Source organism: Cimex lectularius, unplaced genomic scaffold (assembly GCF_000648675.2).
Source record: "Cimex lectularius strain Harlan isolate CLEC.00 unplaced genomic scaffold, Clec_2.1 scaffold33, whole genome shotgun sequence".
Classification (NCBI taxonomy): domain Eukaryota; kingdom Metazoa; phylum Arthropoda; class Insecta; order Hemiptera; family Cimicidae; genus Cimex; species Cimex lectularius.
This window is the reverse complement of record NW_019392683.1, coordinates 2,187,016-2,209,325: the sequence shown is the minus strand read 5'-3', so window position 1 is coordinate 2,209,325 and position 22,310 is coordinate 2,187,016. Positions and strand designations below refer to the sequence as shown.

The following is a 22,310-nucleotide window of genomic DNA, read 5'->3' as shown; positions in this document are numbered from 1 at the left end:
CCCCCAAAAAAAAAAAAAAAAAAAAAAAAAAAAAAAAAAAAAAAAAAAAAAAAAAAAAAAAAAAAAAAAAAAAAAAAAAATTAGCACGCAGTTCAACTAGAAATAAATCAAGTACCGAATGAGTAAAATAACGATAACAATTTCTTTAAAACCAACAGAAAATGTAAGATGTGCCAACTATCCCTCCCGGTGTACAATAACTTCATATTATTCACAAAGTAAAAATATATAAATTTATACAGTAGTCAAAAATCTCTTGACATTAAATATTCACAATACACTCTCTCTGAAATCCAATCTTTCATGCAAATAAAGACGGCTGGCATCACAAAGTGCACAATCACATGAAAATAATTAATCAAACACTTAAAAAAGTCTGTTAACAACTATTGCACTGTTTAAAATATAATTTTGGTTTTTGAACTTTGAAATTTATGCTTCACTGACTGGCGGTGGTACAACAACGGGTATAACAGGTATAGGGGGGATAAGAGGCACTGCTTCAGCCTAAAACACAATTAAAATTTGTACGTTAATATTTTGAAATCACTTTTAATAAGCTATCTTTAAATTATTTCACTCACAAAATGTAAGTAAATTCAAATTTGAAAACAATAAAATAAAAAAAATAAAAAAATTAATTGAAATTTTCTACCATTGTTAAAATATATAACATATCACAAAATAGAAATTTGGCATTTTAAACTTAACCATTTGTACTTTTAAGCTATAGTCTGAGCAATAAATAATCTAAATCGTAATAATCAAGATGATGACGTTAAGTTTAATAAATCGATCTGAGAAAATTAAAAAGTATTATTCTTATTTTTTCAATAAATACCTTTTTCAGTTATTAGGATATGGAGGATATGTTTAACATTTGAAATACATAAAGCATCTGATTTGAACATAAGTAAGCTTCATCTTATTTGAACCAAATTTATGAAAAATTAAAAAAAATCAAAATATGATTGCCAAATAAATTGTTGTATCTTTTTGTGATTTTGGTAAAATTTAATTGTATTATTAAAGAAAACTATAAAATTCACTTAAATCTTTTATGGACCTAGTCAACTAAAAATCAGAAGTGAATTTTGTCCAATAAAAAAAAACAGAAGAATCAGTTGGCTTATTTGAAAAAGAAAAAATGCCTTACCAGACTGCAAATTAATATTTTTTGATAAATGACAATATAATCTTTAATTTTATAACAAAAAACCTAAAAAAACAATTAAGGAGAGACCTTGTTAAATGTATAAAAAGTCCCCAGCAACCCAAATAAACCTAAGCATCATAGATTAATTATACCTCTCAATGCGTGCATTCCTCCACCTTTTCAGCCCTTAGAAATTTATTTTTTGGCATTTGGATGTGAAAGAATTTTAATAAGTTATTAGTTTAAGATTAGTATTTCAATATTAAGTAAATTCAAAATTCAAGTCAATATTAAGTAAGTTAAAGAAAGAGGGGGAAAAATTTTATTGCATAAAGAATGAATTTTTATTGTATTTCAGAGATTAAGCCAGCAGCTGTACTTCTAATGTTTCAATTGTCATATCCAAAAGTTTTAAATTTCAAATTCAAAATAAATTATAATGATCCAAGTTGTCACATCTAAAAGAAGGAAATTTAAAGACAACTTCCGTTTTTGACAAAAATTTTGAACAGCCGGTATTATAGCCAGCATTAATAAAATTATTAAGGTCAAAGGATTAATTGCTAGAAAAATAAATTGTTTTTAAAACTCAAAGGTTAAGAACAACAAAAAACAAGTGCTCGCATATAATTTGACATGATTAATTTTGAAAACACAATAAATTAATTAGTGTTTTTAACTGTACATTTGCATTTATGTGCATATTTATGAAATAAGGAGTGCAGGCCAACCCAAAATTTCAAACAATAAAGGGGAAAAATAGCATGCATACACTACGAGGACCAATGTTTAAGAAATTCAAATTTGTCTTTATGCCATGTTGAATCTAAGGCTGGGCTATTTATGCTGTTTTTCATATTTCTGTATGGCCAATTGGCACACCTTGCAAATGACAATAGTGTCGTGCACATTGTAAGATTATCACATTAAATAATAATTCATTTTTCTGTCTGAGTATATTTAATTTATTTCACATCATTTAAAATAGAATAAACCTAAATAACTTGGCCTTTTACCAACAATAAAATATTCCAATCAATGGTGCTTTGATTAAGTCTAAATTTATGACATCCAACCGGCATAACAAGCAATTGGCCTAAATGCGCTTGTACACGTCTATTTTTTTTCATCAGACAATGGATCCATAATAAATGGACATTTTTGTATACTTGTAAGATTTTCGACAAGATGGATCATAGCTTAGATCAGTCTCTTCCTGGCTCAGCTATGAACTGGTAGCCAAGATTACACATGTGATAAGAAAAAACAAATTCTATTGGCCTACTATTTATACAAGAAAAAACAAAAAGAAACAGAAAAACATAAAAGGTCATTATGGGTACATCCTATATTATTAGAAAGGGAAAAATATGGTGCATTTCATACTCTTTTTGAGAAATTAGAAGATGAAATAAAATTTTATAATTATTTTTGAATGTAAAAAAAAATTGTATTTACGATAATACATGATAAATTAAAACACGTGACAAACATGATAATTTAAAGAAGCAGGGATGGCAAGCAATTTGCAGAAAACACGCGATACATCAGGTAGCGTCTAGACACATCAATTCACTGGCATGGTTGACAGCACTTTCTTATGCTGGATCGGTGTCCATTGCATGAAGGGGGGGGGACAAGCACCCAACAGCACATAGTTGCCGATATCTGATGCATGCACATACTTTCATTATAGCCTATACAACATTGCAAGTCTGGTAAAAAACATTATCCAAAGGAAAAAGAAGAAAAAAAAAAACCGACGTCTATAAGCGCACTAATAGTATAAAAGAGATCATTTAAAAAATATGTATATCATCACTCAATCAAGGCGTTTTAAAAATGAATATGCACATTAATTATCAATAGGTGGAATGGGAGTTTTTCTTGAAAAAATACTTATTTTATTTCAAACAAATAATCTATTTTATTTTGTTATTTAATATAAAATAGCATAATATATTATTATTTTGAAGTGTAATCCTTGTACAAGTGTAAACTTGTATAGTTTAAATATTTATTATATGTACATAAAATTATTTGAACTGCCTTTTTTTTTTTTCAAAGTACAACATAAGCAAAATCATAAATTATCATGTACAAAAGAAAATAATTTAATTGTGTAAATATAATTTAAAACTGTCTATAATACAGTTAACATGGAGAAAAAAGATCTGCAAGCCTTGATTGGAGGTAATGATTTTACTGAAATAATATTAGGAAATTATTAAAAAAAATGCAATAACATTTTTTCTCTTACAGACCGTAATTATCTTTTATCAACAATAAATTTTTTAAACCCCAGCCTCTAGTTGACATTGGTAACTAATAACAAAACTGATTTGGAAAAAAACAAGGCCTCCACCAAGAGCAAGTATATTATTTACAGTTTTTAAGTGATACCATTGGAAACAAAAAATTTTGTAGTTTAATTATTTAACTTTTTAACTGGCAATTTATTTACAAGAAAAGCGTGGAATAGTATTTTAATGTTATTTCCTTCTTTAATATGTTACACATTAATACCACCCTGGTAGCAGAACTCCTTGAACCCCACTTTTTATTTCACAGGCGAAACACTGATCAAATAAGGGTGTCATTTTTTTTTTTCAGATTTCACCGAGTGCTCTTACTCTTTTCAGAGGAATATTGCTATTTTCTAAGGATTGGGATAGTTTGTCCAAAGGGCGGTTTAGTGATTTAATGACAGAAGGTATCACCTGTCACTTTAAATTAATCACCTTGCCTGTGTTGTTGGCACTGGCGTATTTCGGCTTTCCATGAGTGAAAGGCAAATAGCGGTATTTTATCATGTGCTGTGAACAAAAATTAGAACAGTTAGCAACAATTCTTTAATTAAAAATAAAATGACTCAACACAGACCTTGATCTGCCTCTTCATTGTAATCGCTACAAGCGTGATGAAGTACATGACAAGAATGGGCCAAAATACTGGTATATTGAATATTTCAAAAAAAGTACAGGTAAATGCTATGAGAGTAGAGTTTGATACCGAATACCAGAATTTAAATTCTGGTAACCTCCTGATAAATGGTTTGAACTCTTCATTTGCCCTAGTCGGAAGTTCTGGCCCTCCGCCATCCTCTAAAACAACAATACACAAAATAAATAAATCGATATACTCCAAAAAACCCAGACCTGACACTGAAATATTTACCTTCGTACATCGCTAACGCTGGGTCACTTTTTGGGGTTAGAAATGCAATAAATAAATTTAAATGGTAGATTCCCAATGCATAAGCAACTATGTACCAACCCTAATAACAATTTCAACAATAATTAATAATAATTAAGCCCAAAAAATAATTATTAAAAAAAAGTTGCTTAAAAGGTAAATCACCTGCATTATAAAAACTCGAGCTACGAATGCTAAAATCATTAGACATGCACCGATCCATCTTCCTGTCACAAATGGAGTGAGGTCATCTAAGAATTTCTGATACCTCTGAGAAAAAAAAAACAATAATAAATTATTACTGAAATAATTTTAAAACACTTATAGACAATGAATTTGTATTGCTATGATAATAACTGAACATTTTCTATCTTTAGTGGTTTGACTGATGTGCGAAAGATAAAAAGAACCAAACTCTTGACTGATGATAGCAAAAAGCCAAAATGATTATAAATGAACCCACAGAACTCAATAAGAAATCTCATAACTTAACCATTTATGCTAATAACATAAATTTTAATTTGTTTCAAAATGAAGTATTTTTGATTTATAAAACTTTTTTATCTCTGGAATATGTATGGTTGGATAAACCACAGAGTTCACCATAATCTTTCAGATTTCAGCCCATTTGATAACAACAAATCATAAATTTTTTAATCTGTATCAAACCTTATGGATTTCCATTCTCTAGGGCCCACCAACCTAATTCAATTTGCTCAATTGTATTGTAAACTTTACGAAAACTGTGAATAATCTATAGAAGGATACTATAAATTCTATAAATGTAACAACTGTATTGACAAAGGGACAGCGGACAGTATAACAAAGTCAAAGTGCAGCGGGCAGATAGGGGCTTGACTGGATTGACTATCTATTGATTTATTTGACAAATCATCAGTTAGATTAGTTCAACTTTTGTGTTTGCACTCACCAGCCTAACAAACATTACGAGGAAATAAATAAAATTTGTCAAATCCAATTCAAACCAACATTACTACTAAAAATTTTGGAAGATCACTAAATTTAACATTTATAATAACAATTTACGTGTATAGAGAGGATTTAAAATTCTGTACTGATGGCAATAAAGGAGCATCATTTTTATTGTAAAGGATATCTACGAATTGACTGACTTGAAATTTAAAGTATATGGTTGAAAACAATAAGAAAAATTAGTTATTGTTGATCTATAGCGTTGATATAGTTTTATTTTTGTACAACTTTTGGTACTGATGTTCTGTTATTAAGTTTTGTTGATTACAGGATAATTAACAAAATATACATTTCTTGGATGTGATAAATTGTTGGGCACAATTGTTTTGCTTATTGGTTTTTAATAGCAAAATATAAAATTATGTGTTTGTGAAATTTATTACGTTTATGTTTAGTAGGTACAGAAAATTGTTTTTCAGACAAACAGGTGATTTCACTAACTGCAATTAGTGCTAACTGACTGCATTGAAGTTAACTCATTTTGGGCAAAATTAATAAGCTAAAGGCATCACTTCTCCTACCAAAGAAATCAAATTTCAAACTTGCAGGTGCTTTTGAATGAAAAATCTACATTTGATTCAAATTGTGCTGGAATTCGCTTAATCCACAATGTAAATATTGTAATTAACAACTCAAAACAGTGTCTAGATTTAAGTATAATAACCATCATAAGTATCATAAGTATAATAACCCCAACCATCCCTAAAAAAGATTTTCTGAGCACAGGCGAATTATAAAAACCATAAATAATATTAATATAATTATATATAATCATAAATCATTCCACAATGGCAGTGGGTTAGACATAAGGTTTCTCATTTGCCGAAGTTATCATGAGTTTAATTCCATGGATACAAAACTGTACTTTGTTCTTGGGACACTTGCAACTTTTGTTTATTTATTTTGTGAAAGAGTAGAAAAAGCAGTCTTTAAGTTATTTGCGCTCTGAACGCCAAACCTAAATCTTTTCCAAAAAATCCAGGAAGTCATCAATCATTAGAAGTGGGCTTTGCTGGGGCTCCACTGCAATTCCCTAATTGTGTATATATTCCTTTATATGACCTTGTTCTACATAGATAGGTATACCTCACAAAAATATGAATACTGTTTACACTGCATTTTGAAAGAATGTTGAATGTAGATTCTTCCGTAGCGCACAAATTACCTTCAACACTGTCACGGAGGAATGTCGCTGCCACTAGGGTAAAGGTTATCTTAATTGGGGATACAGGTGGTTAAGTAGGACGACACTCCACATCACAAAATATACACGATATTTTCAATGTATACATTAAAAAGGACATCTAAGCTGTTTATTTATTTTTTTAATTTAACTGTATTCTACAAAACATTTGCCTATTTCATTGATTGTTTTATCAAATTATACCACCAAACATTACCCATGGGTACGCATATATACCAGACTAGTGTTTTTCAACTAGAACTTTCCACCATTGAGAGCTATAAATATAAAAAAGACCAAAAATCTTTGGTGGAATACAAGTATACATTATTTGTAGAGCGGAAGACCTTTCTCTCATGGAGCCCTCTTTATATTGAACTCAAAAAATTCAATTTTCTTAGAAGACTTGTGTAATAAAAGGTTTGAGAATGTACAAGAGAAAGCAGGAATAAACATAAGTGAGACAAGTTGAGTGACTCATGTCTGAGCAATGAACTTTAAGTTTTTTCGGTTAACGACTGGTATTTGCCTGAACTCCAGTTGACTTACAATTTCATAGGGGCTGCATCAAAAAGAAATTCTTTTCATTTTTTGAAATGCTCAGAATCCTGTGCGTTAACTCTCCATGTCATTCTTTGGTCTATTTTTTTCTTTTTTACACTTGCCTATTTTTTTTCTTCTCCTTTAGTGTTAAAGCAGCTGCGGCAAAAAGGAAACTTTTTTGTGGTCATCCAAGCCACACCAACAAGGAGAACTGACATAACTAAAGAAGAAAAACAGAGGAACTGGATGAAAAGCCAAGCTTTGCATACAAACATTAGTTGACTTAATTGTTACGTAAGATTCTTCCAATTAAAATTCTGTAAACTTGCAGATAAACTGCAACTGTTAAAGCTGCTACCAAAAGGCAAGATAATTTTCTGTTTAAGATTCAATTTCTACTGATATATCAATTGAGCATGTCATTCTTGCTACCATTTCTAAAAGATGAAACTGCACAGTTCAAAGGCAAAATTTCTGTTATTAGGTATGCGTCTGAGACATCAGTTTAATCTGGTTAACTCAGTTCATTAAGCTTATTGTTGTTCAATATGGCCAGTTAAATAAAAAAATTTCATGATTGTTCCATAAAAAAAGGTACAGCTCTTTTTCATTTCTTGAAATGTACAGAATTCTGTGCCATCATAATATATTCTTCTATTGAACCATTCCTTGGTTCATACTCTTATTTTTTGGGTTGTTTTCCAGTTTTCTACTACTTCAGTCATAAATTGCATTTTCCAACAATACACAAGTTGATGTAATTTACAGGGACATCAGTAAGGCATTTCATTGTGTCAATTTAATTTGCTTTTATAGAAATTAAATTTTCTGGCCTTCGATGGACCCATATTGTTGTGGTTTCATAGTTATTTGCATGGTAATAGACAGCTTCAAGTAAATATTAACAATTCTTTGTCTAAATTTATCGACGCAAAATCTGGAGTGCCCTAGGGTTCTCATTTAGGCCCTTTATTATTTTTGATCTTTATTAATGATGTTGCTGAATTTCTCCCTCAGAATAAAAACTTCTTGCTCTTTGCTGACAACGCAAAGCTGTACCATATTAATAATGATAACACAAAAATACTTTCAAGTTCAATCCGCTATCGTTTATAGAATTTTTACTGTTAGTAATAAGCATACTACCATTAATATGTTCAACTCAAATACACTTGGAATAAAGAAATATTTTCTCTGACTATACAATTGCAAATAGTTTTTTCTCTCTCTTCTTATATAAGTAAATGCTTTTTTAAAATGTTGTTATATACATATTTGTGTTATTTTCTTCAATATTTTTATATGAATATTATTACTTGGCATGTTTATAACTTTAGATTTGTTATTGTTATTGTATCTTTGTAAATTGGCCTTCTTACCCGTCTATATTAATAAATAAATAAATAAAACAGCTACCGAAAGGTAAAATGATAATTTTCTTTACTCAAACTACATAAAAAGCTTAGCTGAGGCCATCTTCATCATCAGTTCACTTAATTGTTTTGTACATTCTTCTGTTTAAGAAACGGATAAACCCGGCGTGTTAAAGGCTCTTGGTTTTAATCTGGTTAACTGACTAGTTTGTTTGGCTAATTGTTTATCTTTGTCAGATAAATGAACTATTTCACGAAAGCTCGATAAAAAAAAAGAAAAAAGAAAAAGAGAAAGCTTTCTTTCATTCAGATCACATTCTTCAGTTTGTGCTGATTTCAATTTTTCTACTGCATGTCTTAAAACTACTACCTCAAGGAAAAACAATAATTTTCTTTTGTTAATCAAAACCCTTTTAGTGTAAGATCAACACACATCCAAGAGGATGAAAAACTAATAACCAAAGAAAAATGGAACTGATCAGAGCCACAAGGCTTTAATCAGGTTAACTGACAGTTCGTTTAACTAATCGTTCAGTTTTGCCAAGTAACCAAGAGGGCTGCACCAAAAAAGAGAAAGAGCCATTAATTTATTGAAACATCTTTTCATTATTTTCCCTGCTACAATGTTAAAGTATCACCAAAATTTGTTGATTGAACAATTTAACGATGGCTGCATCAAAAAAGAATAGAATCAATAGAAACATACATAATTCACCAGATATTCCCCTATTCAACCATTCCTGGGTCCATACTCTTCCTTTAACAGTTTTTGTGTGAGTTTTAATGGTTTGAGAAGCAACCAGCTCAATGTGCTTCCTCATCTCAAATCAGTCTGTTTCTGCCGGCGTTCTGGGTGTGTACCCTTCCAAATGGTGTCACAATCTGACTGGAACCATTGAATGGTTGCAAGAACTTTTTTTTTTCTTTTGACCTGCACCTATTTGGTGACTTGTACAATTAGAGCATGCTGGGTCCTGCCGAGGTACTTCACCTGAAGGTTGTTTTTCATCTGGCTTGTCTTCAGTAATGTCCTCTCAGGAGGTTTTCTTTCCGCCTCATCAATGCCAATTCGGAACTTTCTCAACTGTGTATGTGGATTGAGAAACTGCACGCTTTCTCAGACAGCACTCCAGCCACATATCCATATTGGAGTAAATAACTGGGAGAATTACACAAATAGGTGGTGCACTCGCGAGAGAAGTTTGAGCTTTGAGTCACATTTTCAAGAAATAACGGCTTTTTATATATAACATTGGAAAAATCCAGCATTTACCGGTATTGGAGGAGATCAGTATCAACAATGAAATTCCTAGGAAACCATCCTGTCCATTCCCGTCCATCTCAATTACCTTACCTATTTTGGTTATGTGTGCAAAAATAAACTTAGAATGAATAAAAAAAAATTCAGTATTCATTGTTGTATTTTAATTAATTATTCTTTTCATCTAAGGTTTTTGTTGAGATGAAAAATTAGTGTCACAAGTGGGATTCGAACCCATGACCTTTGGCTCATTATGCCGCTGCTCTAACAACTTAAGCTATTATGACTTCGATCCTCTTGGGCACCAACTTCCCATCTCAACCTACAACCGTTCGAATTGAAAATATGACAAAAAGAGGGAAAATTCGAACAGTTGTATGTTGAAATGAGAAGTTGGGGTCTGAGGAGATCAAAGTCATGATAGCTTAAGTGGTTAGAACTGCGGCGTATTGAGCAGAAGGTTGTGGGTTCGAATCCCGCACATAACACTAATTATCAATCAAAAACCCTAGATGAAAAGAATAATTAATTGGAATAATTAATGTGGACAATTATGACCACTAAAAAAATATGGATTAATTTACTTTATTTATTCTGTGTTTATTTGTGTAATCATTAATATTTCTCGAATTTCCCTGGGATCCACGGACCAATTTGGGAAGCCCCGATGTAAACAAACTAGTCCAAAACACGAGATGTGGTGCTATACACAGTCTAATGTCTTATTAGAGAACAAATACACAAATTACTTATTTTTAATGCAAGGAGAGTAAACAAAAATTAGGTTTGGTTTGTTATTATGTTTTATGTTCTTGAAAGTGTATAAATTGTAAGGAACGTATCGTTGGTATTTGGATTGGATAAAACATACTTCCGTCGGGTTTCGTTCGTTGTACCTGTCAAGTAATGAGAGACTCACCTGCTCGATGTGCTTTGACGTCTGTGAAACGAAGTTCGTCGACGACTCAGGCCCGATATCTTGCATCATTCCTTTAAAACCGAAGCCTGGTTAAGATCCGGATGTACAACTTGACAAGAAGAAGAGAGAAGAAAATTAGGATTAATTAAAAGGGCGCAGTAAACATTGCATAATAGTATGAGAGTGAAACGTTTGGTCGGATCAAAATATCGAGACGATAAGGCCGTTGAATATTTACTAATGATTTTTTCACTTAAAAAAAAATAGTTTGGGTCGGATGAAATAGCAGACACCCGGCAAGAAAGCTTCAGGAAGAAACGTCAAGGATCTTGACAATAACCTATTTCTGACGTGAAACCGGAACGACATGTGTTTTCCTGTCGAGTTCCGAGGGAAGTAAAGGCAGAAAAATCGAAAGAAAATCAACATAAACAGACTCACCGACTGGAAACGAGTTTCGTCCACTTTCATTAAATTCCCATTTTGGTCGGCTTTCGGTGTAGAAATCTGAAATCCACGTAGTATGCCTAAAATCACGAGACGTGACGTCCAGGGGCAAAGCCTCCGTGAAAAGCATTCTTGCCAACCGGGCGCCCCTGGCACTCCCCGCTTGGTACTTGGTAGTCTTGCCCGGTAACCAGCAAGCGAGGAGCGTTTGTTTTCATATTTGTTCTTTTTACGTTAATCTTTGACATTTTCCAGTTTTCACATTTTTCCTTTCAATTATGGACGAAGTGAAGAAATTGGAACATTTGTCTTTGGTATCCAAAGTATGCAGCGAGCTGGAAAATCATCTAGGGCTCAACGACAAAGATTTAGGTGAGTTTTTCTCTGAAAACACGACCTTTTCTTTTTGCACGTTTTCTCAAGAAACTTTAATTTTTTAAACATCAATTCTAATATCATTCTTGGTAATTTTGTACAATTTGCCCTTTTAAATTCATGACGTACAGTTTAAGAATCTACAACGCACCTGCTCAAGCTCCAATAAAAAAACTGTTAATCTTGTCAAAAACCTTACAAACCGACCAAAAATAGACTAAAAGTTCAAGTTTTCCAAGAAAATCAATTGGAAAATATGGGAAAGATTGCATGGTTGACCTGAACTTTTTAAAATCTTAGAATGAACTGTTTTCACTGAGAAATGAATGCAACATGAAAAGTTGCCTCAATTCATAAGTTATCTCAGCATGCTCCACAACATGCCATAAAACATCAAAAAGTCTAGTGGTAAGATTTTGTGGTTGCCCTGACCTTTTGACAGTCTTTGAATAAACCCTTTCTACTAAGAATCGTGGCATGAAAAATTATCTCAATTTAAAATTTCTCCAAGCATGGTCTTATGTTGAAAAACAATGAAATATGAACACAAAGTACAATTTAAGTATTAAATAAATTTGAATGCTGTGCTCTTATTAATAAGGACTGAACAAATCAAGTATTCTCTATTGAAAATTAGTGATTGCATGGTCCATTGGCCCAAAAAAGAAGGCATGAAAATTTTTTCAATTTAAAATTTATTGTAGCAAGATTCAAAACTGATGGTGAACAAAAAGTTTGCTCTTTTAGTTAATTTGCCAGGTTTTAGTTTAATTGTTGTTGATTATTCCATTAAGTAAACTATTTAAGAGCAATGGAATAATACAAACGCAAACAAAAGGTTGTTAGAGTATCATAAAGTAATAAACACATTTTAATTTGGTCCTTTTATTAATGCAAACTGAACAAATCTAGTATTTTCTCCTGAAAGTTGGTTATTACATAGTCAAACATTTGCCACAAAACAAAAAGAAGAAGCAAGATTCCATAGTTGTCCTGTTCTTTTGAAAGCATTTTAATTAACCATTTTCACCGAAAAATGAATGCAGCATGAAAAATTTTCTTAATCCAAAATTTATCACAGCATGGTCCAAAACTTGAAAACTTAAGCATCAAAGTTTAGTTTTCTTAGCAGATTTAGTGAAAAAAACCAATCAAGACAAGATTCCACGGTTGTCTTGACCTTTTAAAGGTCTTTGAATGAACTGTTTACACCAAGAAATGTATGAGATATGAAAAAAGTTTACCTCTTCCTTTCAGTTGAATTTAAAATGTAATGATTTTTCCAGTAAATAAACAATTTAAAAACAATGTAATATGAACTCAAAAAGTAATGTACCATATAGTATAAATAAATTTAAAATTTGTGCTCTTATTAATGAAAACTGAACTAATCAGTAATCGCAATTCAAAGTTTATCACAGCTTAGACCAAAGCTTGCCAAAAATATAAAAAAATACCTGGTTTTTTTAGCAGAATGATAGGAAAAACCATAGGAGCTATATTGCATATTTTCCTGATCGTTTGAAGGTATCTCAATTTAAAATTTATCCCAGTATGATCCAAAACTTCTTATGACTGACCAAAAGATTTAATTTTCTTTTCAGTTGATTTGCAAGGTTGAAGTTTATTAGATATTCCAATAAGTAAACTATTTAAAAACAATGAAATATGAACAGAAGCAAAAAGTTGTCAATGTAGCGTTAAGTAGTAAATAAATTTAGATACTGTGCTCTTAATAAAAATAACTGAATAAATCAAAGTTTTCAATTCAAAATTAGTTAGCTCTTCATCCACTATTTGCCGCGATACGTCAAAAAGCCTAGCTTTCTAAGTAGATTAATTAGAAAAACAACAGTGGCAAGATTCCTTAGTGACCCTGACCTTTTTAAAGGACTTCCAATGAACTGTCTTCACGGAATATTGAACGGCATGAAAAATTTTCTTAATCCAAAATTTATTACAGCATGCTCCAAAACTTACCACTAAACACCAAAAAGTCTATTTTTTCTGTAGATTAATTGGAAAAACAACCGAGGCTAAATTCCATGGTTGCCCTGATCTTTTAAAGATCTTGAATGAAATGTTTTCACCAAGAAATGTATGAGGCATGTAAAAAGTTTACACTTCATTTCAGTTGATTTGCCAGGTTGAAGTTTTATTATTTATTCCATTCAATAAACAATTTAAAAACAATGTAATATGATATATTTTTTATGTAATGTTTAAAAAAAAATTTGTGTGATATTTTTATTATTTATAACAATGTAATGTAATCTGTGCTCTTAATGATGAAAACTGGAAAACTTATCACAGCTTAGATCAAAACTTGACAAAAAAAGCCTGGTTTTCTCAGCAGAATAGTAGGAAAAACAATAGGGGCTAAATTGCATAATTGTCATGATCATTCTAAGGACTGCGAATGAACAGCTTTCACTAAAAATCGAGGCATGAATCTTTCAATGAATGTCTCAATTTAAAATTAATCCGAGCATAGTTCAAAACTTGCTGTGACAGACCAAAAGTTTATTACCAATGTGTGGTGATTAGTGATCGTTAATCGATAATTATTCAGAAATCGTGAGATGCGGTCTGGTGTGATTTAGGTTTCAGAAAAACATTTTCCTTTATTAAGATCATCTTCAGGGCCTGGGATTTACAAACATTATTTACATTTAACAAATATATGTAGGATGTGGAAAAAAGTGAATTTATAAATGCAAAATAGATATTTTTTTATATTCAATCAAAGTAGATTGAATATAAAATATATATATACATTGCTTTTTTCCACATCCTACATGTATTTGTTAAATGTTAACAATGTTTGTAAATCCCAGGCCCTGAAGATGATCTCAATAAAGATCGAAACGTTGGCACGATAAAGGAAAATGTTTTTCTGAAACCTACATCACACCAGACCGCATCTCACGATTTCTGAATAATTTTATTACCAATTTTCTTTTCAGTTGATTTGCCCCATTAAAGTTTATTGGTTATTCAATTAAGTAAACTATTTAAAACCAATGAAATATAAACAAACATGAAATATATATAAAACATAAAGTTGCCAATATAGTGTTAATTAGTTAATGAGTAGATATTAAAAAAAAAACTGTTAATCTTGTCCAAAAACCCTACAAACCTACCAAAAATAGATTAAAAGTCTAAGTTTTTCCAAGAAAATCAATTGGAAAGACAATAGGGGCAAGATTCCATGGTTCCCCTGGCCTTTTGTCTTTAAATGAACTGGTTTCACCAATAAATGAATAAAAATGAAAAAAAGTTTACACTTCTTTCAGTTGATTTGCCAAGTTTGAATTTTATTGATTATTTCATTAAATAAACAATTTAAAAATATGTATGTAACATGAACTCAAACAATAATTAAAGCTCTTATTAATGAAAACTGAAATGCATGAACAAAACTACCATGTTGAAGTTAATTGGTTTATTGTTGAATTAGATAAAGGATTTAAAAACAATGGAGTTCTAATCAAACAAAATGTTGATAAATATGGTCCATAAAAGAAAAATTCAAATTTTTTCAATTTAATTTTTTTTTAATGTCCAAAACGTGCTATGACCAACCAAAATACGAGGTTAAACTTTACTGAATGTGCCTTTTTAAATCAACGATTATTTAGAGACAATGGTGTATGAATGCTTACAAAAGCTTTTATCCAAGGGGTTAGCTATTCCAGTCAAAAATGAAATAAATACTTCACTTCAAGAAATGTTCTTAGGCGATGTCTATAATGTAAAGTAATTCTGGTCAAAAGTGCTTACCTTAGACTTATGGACGAAGGATTTGATTCGAACCCAGAAATATTAGCTATTTTTGAGTTAGACACCCTATCTGATCATGTATAATAATATTATGTCTATGTATCAACTGTTTATAATGAATGTCATTGAGCATAAAAGTCAACAACACCACAGACAAGAAGCTTAAATGAAATAAGAAAAGATAAATGTAACACTATCAATTTGAATGTATGATTTTAATTAGTTTTTTTTCTAGCTGAATTCATCATTGATCTTGCTGAAAAAAATGACACATTTGAATCTTTCAAGAAAGCTCTCATTGAAAATGAAGCTGAATTTTCAGTAAGTAGACTTTTTTTTTTTTTTTTTTTTTTTTTTTTTTTTTTTTTTTTTTTTTTTTTTTAAATAACAGTGGTGTAACTAAATGAACTTGTTTAGGAGTCATTTATTGCAAATCTTCTGCGTATTATACAACACATGAAACCCAAAGCGGACAAGCCAAAACCCAAGGAACAGACAAAACAGGACAAGTTGTCTGCAAAATTCCCTGGCTTGGCCATTCCGAATGACATTTCTGCCAAAATAAATGGGGCGAAGGAAGAAAAACCACCAATCAAGGAGGAAGACCTTGATGATGTTGTCGGTGATGCTATGGCTGAGTTGGAAGCACTTGCTCCATCGAAAGAATCGTAAGTAACAATTTTTTTTCTTTCTTGTTCTCGTAACATTATAAAAAAAACTTTTAATTAGGACTAGGCAGGTCAAGCCAAAACAGGAAAGGAGCAAATCTCCAGACAAGCATAAAAACAGAAAGGCTGACAGAAGGAGTCGCAGCCGGGAGAGTAGAAAAAAGGGCAGAAGTAGAGAAAGAAGAAGTAGGAGTCGTGAACGAAGGAGCAGGAGCCGTGAAAGAAGGAGTAGAAGTCGAGAACGGAGAAGGCGCAGCTCCAGTCGTGACAGGTCTAAAAGAAGAAGCAAAGAAAGAAGCAGGGATCAACGAAGCAGAAGTAGAGACCGAAGGAGGAGAAGTCGTGATCGCAGAAGGAATAGAAGCCGCAGCCATGATAGAAGGAGAGATTTTGATTCAAGAAGAAAGAATGGAGATGACAAGTGAGTCTTCACAAAAATAAATTATATTGATTAATTACTATATAATAAAAAAATAAAATAATTTTTTCAGAGCAAAAGGGGACGAACCGAATGAGCCCGAAGTTGGTAAAATTTACCATGGCAAGGTTGCAAACATGGTTGCATTTGGCTGTTTCGTTCAGCTAGAAGGGTTAAAGAAACGATGGGAAGGGCTGGTCCACATTTCACAATTAAGGCGAGAAGGTCGAGTGACAAGCGTTTCAGATGTTGTAAACAGAGGAATGAAAGTCATGGTAAATAAATATTAAAAACAAAACAAAAAATGAATATGTTAGTAGAAAATAATGAAATATAATAACAGTATAAGTATTTTTAATATCAAACAGTAGATCATAATAATTTTATCACTACTTTAGGTGAAAGTTTTATCAGTTACTGGACAGAAAGTTTCTCTATCAATGAAAGATGTAGATCAAGAGACTGGTAAGGATTTAAATCCTGTTGTAAATCAAGCAATGAATAAAGAAAGGTATGTATATGTCTATGTAATGCATGTATATATGTTAGTATTGCTAAGTGGTCTATTATGAATAAATATTTTTAGGGAAGAAGAAGCTTCAATGAGAAATCCAGATCGTCCGACAACACTTCTCGAATTAGGGTCCTTCGATGACAATGATGATTTCCAAAGCAGAAAAAGAGTCAATAGAATATCATCACCTGAAAAATGGGAAATAAAACAGGTAATTTTTACAATTTAAAATTGAACCTCTATCAATATAAGGTTTTAATATTATTTCTTGATAGATGTTAGCGGCTTCTTGCATAGACAAAAGTGAACTGCCAGATTTTGATGATGAAACAGGTCTACTGCCTAAAGAGGCAGCAGAGGAAGAAGACATCGAAATTGAAATTGTAGAAGAAGAACCACCGTTTTTAACAGGTCATGGTAGAAACCTTCATGATCTAAGTCCTGTAAGTTTATTAGCAAAATTAATCAAAATTAGTACTATAAACTTTTTTTTAAATTCATGCTTTGAATATTAGGTGCGTATCGTTAAAAATCCAGATGGGTCACTAGCACAAGCTGCTATGATGCAGAGCGCTTTAGCAAAAGAAAGGAGAGAGCAGAAGATGCTCAACAGGGAGCAGGAAATCGAAACAGCACCAACTGGACTTAAAAATTGGATTGACCCACTTCCAGACAGTAAGTACAGAGAAGTCACACTAATCTGAATTCTGTCTAATCCATTTGTCATCAGAGAATACTTTCTTGATTTTTTAAAATATAGTGTTTTTATTTTATTTTTTCATTTTCTATTTAAATTTAAAAGGTATTGGTCTATTATTTTGGCTCTAAATTCTACTGGTGATTTTGCTACACTTTAACCCTTAAATTGTAAGGTCTTGCAGGTGATTTCAGACCTGCAGTTTGGTGGTTTCTGTATTGGTCTGTCAGTCATGTTTCAGTTTATATCCATCTTCAGTGTTGGATTAATAATGAAATATAAAGATGGCGATAGTTGAAAAGGAGGATAGGCGGATCAAAATGATTAGAAATGTGAAACCATTCACTCTCACCCTTTTCCAGATTTCTCAAAATTTCCAGCTTAGTTTTCAAAGTAAATGTATTTGTACACGTTGATTCTGCTTTATTTCCTTAATGAACCAGACCAATTTTACTGTTTGCTGCATTATTGCAGTTATTCAGCTAATAAAATTTTAGCTAATCTGAACAGTTCGGATCAACTAGACTCTACTGTATAATGATTTATGTGAAAAAAATATCCAAATTTAACTTTTTATTTTTCCAGATGATTCACGTTCATTCGCAGCGAACATGAGAGGGATTTGGCAGACAAACCAGGACCTCCCAGAATGGAAAAAACATGTCATTGGAGGAAAGAAAAGCTCATTTGGCATGAAAACAAATATGACACTTTTAGAACAAAGGCAAAGTTTACCTATTTACAAACTGAAGGATGAATTGATAAAGGTAACGTTACATTTTAAATTAAAATATCACTAAAAATATACATATTTTATTTAGAGAAAAATCAAAGTCAGTTTCGTGCAGTGTATAAGGCAGCAGCTAATTTCACAACCAAATACTTGAAAATTTCATGCTGGCTCAATACTTCTACATTCGGCATGATTTTTTAAAAGTATTTGTTTGTGAAATTAACTGCTGGCTTTTGCGCTGCATAAAATTGAGTGTAATTTCCCTCCTTTCCATCTTCTCCCCTCCGAAAGATGTTTGGATTAGACAGACATTCGGATTACCAGGACTAAACTGTATATTGTATATGTTTCGTTCAATATAATTTTATGATTAATAATATATTCAATTTTTGTTTGTTAATTTTAGGCCGTAACAGAAAACCAGATTCTTATTGTAATTGGTGAAACTGGTTCTGGAAAGACTACGCAGATGACTCAGTACCTTGCAGAAGCGGGATTTACCTCAAGAGGAAAAATCGGATGCACACAGCCCAGAAGAGTGGCAGCGATGTCTGTAGCGAAAAGAGTAGCGGAAGAATTTGGGTGCCGTCTCGGACAAGAAGTCGGTTATACTATACGTTTTGAAGATTGTACAAGCTCAGAAACTGCGATCAAGTAAATATTTAAAATACAATCTTAAAATTATTATAAAACAATTGTTTAATTATTTATTTTGCAGATACATGACAGATGGTATGTTGTTGAGAGAATGCCTAGTAGATCTTGACCTGAAAAGTTATTCTGTAATTATGTTGGATGAGGCTCATGAAAGGACTATCCACACTGATGTTTTATTCGGTACGACAATAATTAATTATCTTATAAAATAAATTAAAAATATATACTAAGTATTTGTAATTTGTCATAGGTCTTTTAAAACAAGCGGTACAGAAGAGAGCGGAACTTAAATTAATTGTTACCTCAGCTACATTAGATGCTGTGAAATTTTCCCAGTATTTCTTTGAAGCTCCAATCTTCACAATTCCTGGTCGAACTTTTCCAGTCGAGGTACTGTATACGAAAGAACCAGAGACGGATTATTTGGATGCTTCGCTTATCACAGTCATGCAGATTCATCTGCGAGAGCCTCCTGGTGACATTTTACTCTTTCTTACTGGTAAATTATTTTTGTTCAAACAATTAATAACATTTCATGAAAAAATAGAACTAATTGAATATCTTTGTCAAATAGGGCAAGAGGAAATTGATACTGCTTGCGAGATATTATATGAAAGGATGAAATCCCTCGGACCTGATGTACCCGAACTTATTATACTTCCTGTTTATTCTGCTCTCCCTAGTGAAATGCAAACTAGAATTTTCGAAGCAGCTCCACCAGGTTCAAGAAAGGTAATGTAAACTATTTTTTTTTTTTTTTAAATTGTTAAAAACATATTTTGGATATTTTATTTATAAATAAAACATATTAGGTTGTTATTGCTACAAATATTGCTGAGACTTCGTTGACAATCCATGGGATTTTTTACGTTGTTGACCCTGGTTTTGTAAAGCAAAAAGTCTATAATTCAAAAACAGGCATGGATTCTCTAGTCGTCACCCCAATTTCGCAGGTATTTTATTTTTTAAAATTTAGTTTTTTGTTGTTTTTATAATGTAATAATCATATTCAGGCACAAGCTAAACAAAGGGCAGGCAGAGCTGGAAGGACTGGACCGGGAAAATGTTACAGATTGTATACTGAGAGAGCGTACAGGGATGAAATGTTACCTACTCCTGTCCCAGAAATCCAGAGAACCAACCTCGCTACCACTGTAAACTATTTTTAAAAATAATGCATTTCAAACAGGTTTTAAATACAATTTTTTGTTTTCAGGTCTTACAGTTGAAAACTATGGGTATCAACGATTTGATTCATTTTGATTTTATGGATGCTCCACCTGTGGAGAGTTTAATAATGGCCCTGGAACAATTGCACTCACTCAGTGCCTTGGATGATGAAGGTCTCTTGACCAGACTCGGCAGAAGGGTGAGTAAAAAAGCTATATTCTTATAAATGTATGTAATGTGAAACATTCAATGCAACATAAATTATCATGTTACCTTGCAATTTGGAATGAAACTAATTTTTTTTTTTAGATGGCTGAATTTCCTCTAGAACCCAATCTATCAAAAATGCTCATTATGTCTGTCCACTTACAGTGTTCGGATGAGATTTTAACTGTTGTTTCCATGCTTTCAGTACAGAACGTATTCTACAGGTAAGATAGTTTATTGTTATATTTTTTTTATTATATAAATATTGTATAAATTATATTTATTTATTATATTTATTGTATAAATTTTATTGTTATTAATTAGAAAAAAATACATCATTTTTAAATTTGACAGGCCAAAGGACAAACAAGCCCTAGCAGATCAGAAAAAGGCTAAATTCAACCAGGCAGAAGGTGATCACTTGACACTTCTTGCCGTTTATAACTCGTGGAAGAACAATAAGTTCAGCAATGCCTGGTGTTATGAAAATTTTGTGCAGATAAGGACTTTAAAACGAGCTCAAGATGTAAGAAAGCAGCTTCTCGGTATCATGGACAGGTAAATGTTACATAATTTTTCAACAAAAACGCATTTAAATTAAAATCTTGTATTGCAGACATAAATTAGATGTGGTGTCTGCTGGTAAAAATACCGTGAGGGTCCAGAAGGCGGTTTGTTCGGGTTTTTTCAGAAACGCCGCCAAAAAAGATCCTCAGGAAGGCTACAGGACTTTGGTTGATAGTCAGGTTGTTTACATCCACCCGAGCAGTGCTTTATTTAACAGGCAACCCGAATGGTAAATTTCTATTAATTATTATTTAAAAAAAAAAGAAAATTTAATTAATCTTCTCCAATAGGGTTATTTATCATGAATTGGTCCAAACCACAAAGGAATACATGCGGGAGGTGACGACAATCGATCCAAAATGGCTCGTCGAGTTTGCTCCAGCATTCTTTAGATTCTCCGACCCGACAAAGTTGAGCAAGTTTAAAAAGACACAGCGCCTTGAACCCCTTTATAACAAATACGAAGAGCCTAACGCCTGGAGAATATCCAGGGTCAGGAGGAGGAGAAATTAAACTGTATATAATGAATTATGTACATATCTTGTAAATGATTTGCTGTATAACTGTAAATACTTTAGTCTGATGCATTTTTCTTTATGTATAAAACGTAGAATATATTTTTTGTTTAGTCGTTTTTTATGTATGTGACTTTTAAAAATTAAATCATTATTAAACCTTTTTTTTTTAAAGCAATTTTTATCTATAAAATTATTTATATTGAACACTAAATAAGCCTTAATGCCAGAGATTGTTCTCTATGAATTCCTAAAATGCAGTTTACTTAGCAAAGCAATTCAGCCTTGACTAATTTTTCAACTCTCAAATATGTAAATGTATTTAAATAATGTTAATAGGTAGTGGTGGATTGCATGATTATTTATTTATAAAGCTAAAATCGTAGGCGTAGAGATAAACATTTAGAGTTTATGAAGCAGTCAGAAATATATATTGTAGATTGCCTTTGAAAACAATAAGCAGGATCATCAAAATCCAGTGTTAGATTCCATGACATAACTATATTAAAAATCAGTGTTCGAAACTCAATAATGGCGTGAAATGCAGTTGTTCCTTTTAGTATTTTCGCAAATTGTGAAAAAGATAATGAAAACTTCCTAATTCAAAATGCAAAAGACAAATTTTGAAAATGAGCACCTCTTATGCTACAGGAGCATCCATAGGAAGCATACTTCAGACTGTCGTGTGACACAGGTGTCTGTAGAATCATCAGATTCTTTCCTTTTAAGACAATAATCAAAATTCAATACAATCGATTCCATGAGATAGTTAAATTAAAAATTAATGTTCAAAATTCAACAATTATGTGCAATGCGGTCTAAAGTCATTCTTCAAAATTCAACAATTACGCACAAGTCCTTCTTTCTTTTCAAAAGATAAAGATCTCTTAATAATTCAAGATACACAAAGCAAATTTTGAAAAAAGCGCCTCT

At 31.8% G+C, this 22,310-nt stretch overlaps 2 protein-coding genes across 3 annotated transcripts; one reads left to right on the top strand and one right to left on the bottom strand.

The window, feature by feature from the left end:
- Positions 1 to 84: 84 nt before the first annotated feature.
- LOC106662518 (protein RER1) lies at positions 85 to 11,197 on the bottom strand. 2 transcript variants are annotated; one of them, XM_014386670.2, is made up of 7 exons: positions 11,065 to 11,197; positions 10,624 to 10,732; positions 4,517 to 4,621; positions 4,334 to 4,433; positions 4,040 to 4,260; positions 3,898 to 3,972; positions 85 to 507 (listed from the first exon to the last, which is right to left on the bottom strand). In XM_014386670.2, exons 2-7 carry the CDS (start codon positions 10,690 to 10,692, stop codon positions 433 to 435), a joined length of 645 nt encoding a protein of 214 aa, XP_014242156.1. In that variant the 5' UTR covers positions 10,693 to 10,732; positions 11,065 to 11,197; the 3' UTR covers positions 85 to 432. The 2 variants fall into 2 exon arrangements, with proteins under 2 accessions (XP_014242156.1, XP_014242158.1); XM_014386672.2 differs by having other exon boundaries at positions 3,877 to 3,972; positions 11,065 to 11,196.
- A 57-nt stretch (positions 11,198 to 11,254) lies between these two features.
- On the top strand, positions 11,255 to 21,496 carry LOC106662517 (ATP-dependent RNA helicase DHX8). Its single transcript, XM_014386669.2, has 21 exons — positions 11,255 to 11,442; positions 15,467 to 15,552; positions 15,649 to 15,899; positions 15,961 to 16,320; positions 16,391 to 16,592; positions 16,716 to 16,828; positions 16,904 to 17,042; positions 17,107 to 17,274; positions 17,347 to 17,506; positions 18,114 to 18,295; positions 18,668 to 18,915; positions 18,980 to 19,098; positions 19,169 to 19,417; positions 19,493 to 19,650; positions 19,731 to 19,871; positions 19,932 to 20,072; positions 20,135 to 20,287; positions 20,398 to 20,519; positions 20,650 to 20,853; positions 20,912 to 21,091; positions 21,153 to 21,496. Exons 1-21 carry the CDS (start codon positions 11,349 to 11,351, stop codon positions 21,373 to 21,375), a joined length of 3,693 nt encoding a protein of 1,230 aa, XP_014242155.1. The 5' UTR covers positions 11,255 to 11,348; the 3' UTR covers positions 21,376 to 21,496.
- The last annotated feature ends 814 nt before the right edge of the window (positions 21,497 to 22,310 follow it).

Excerpts from the sequence above, each read along its gene's own strand:
- LOC106662517 (XM_014386669.2), top strand. The coding sequence starts at position 11,349 with ATGGACGAAGTGAAGAAATTGGAACATTTGTCTTTGGTATCCAAAGTA. Across the intron at positions 15,900-15,960 it reads CTTGCTCCATCGAAAGAATC|GACTAGGCAGGTCAAGCCAA; the intron begins GTAAGTAACAAT and ends ACTTTTAATTAG. Across the intron at positions 16,829-16,903 it reads CAAGCAATGAATAAAGAAAG|GGAAGAAGAAGCTTCAATGA; the intron begins GTATGTATATGT and ends AAATATTTTTAG.
- LOC106662518 (XM_014386670.2), bottom strand. The coding sequence starts at position 10,692 with ATGATGCAAGATATCGGGCCTGAGTCGTCGACGAACTTCGTTTCACAG. Across the intron at positions 4,261-4,333 it reads AGCGTTAGCGATGTACGAAG|AGGATGGCGGAGGGCCAGAA; the intron begins GTAAATATTTCA and ends TTGTTGTTTTAG. Across the intron at positions 3,973-4,039 it reads CAATGAAGAGGCAGATCAAG|CACATGATAAAATACCGCTA; the intron begins GTCTGTGTTGAG and ends TTTTGTTCACAG.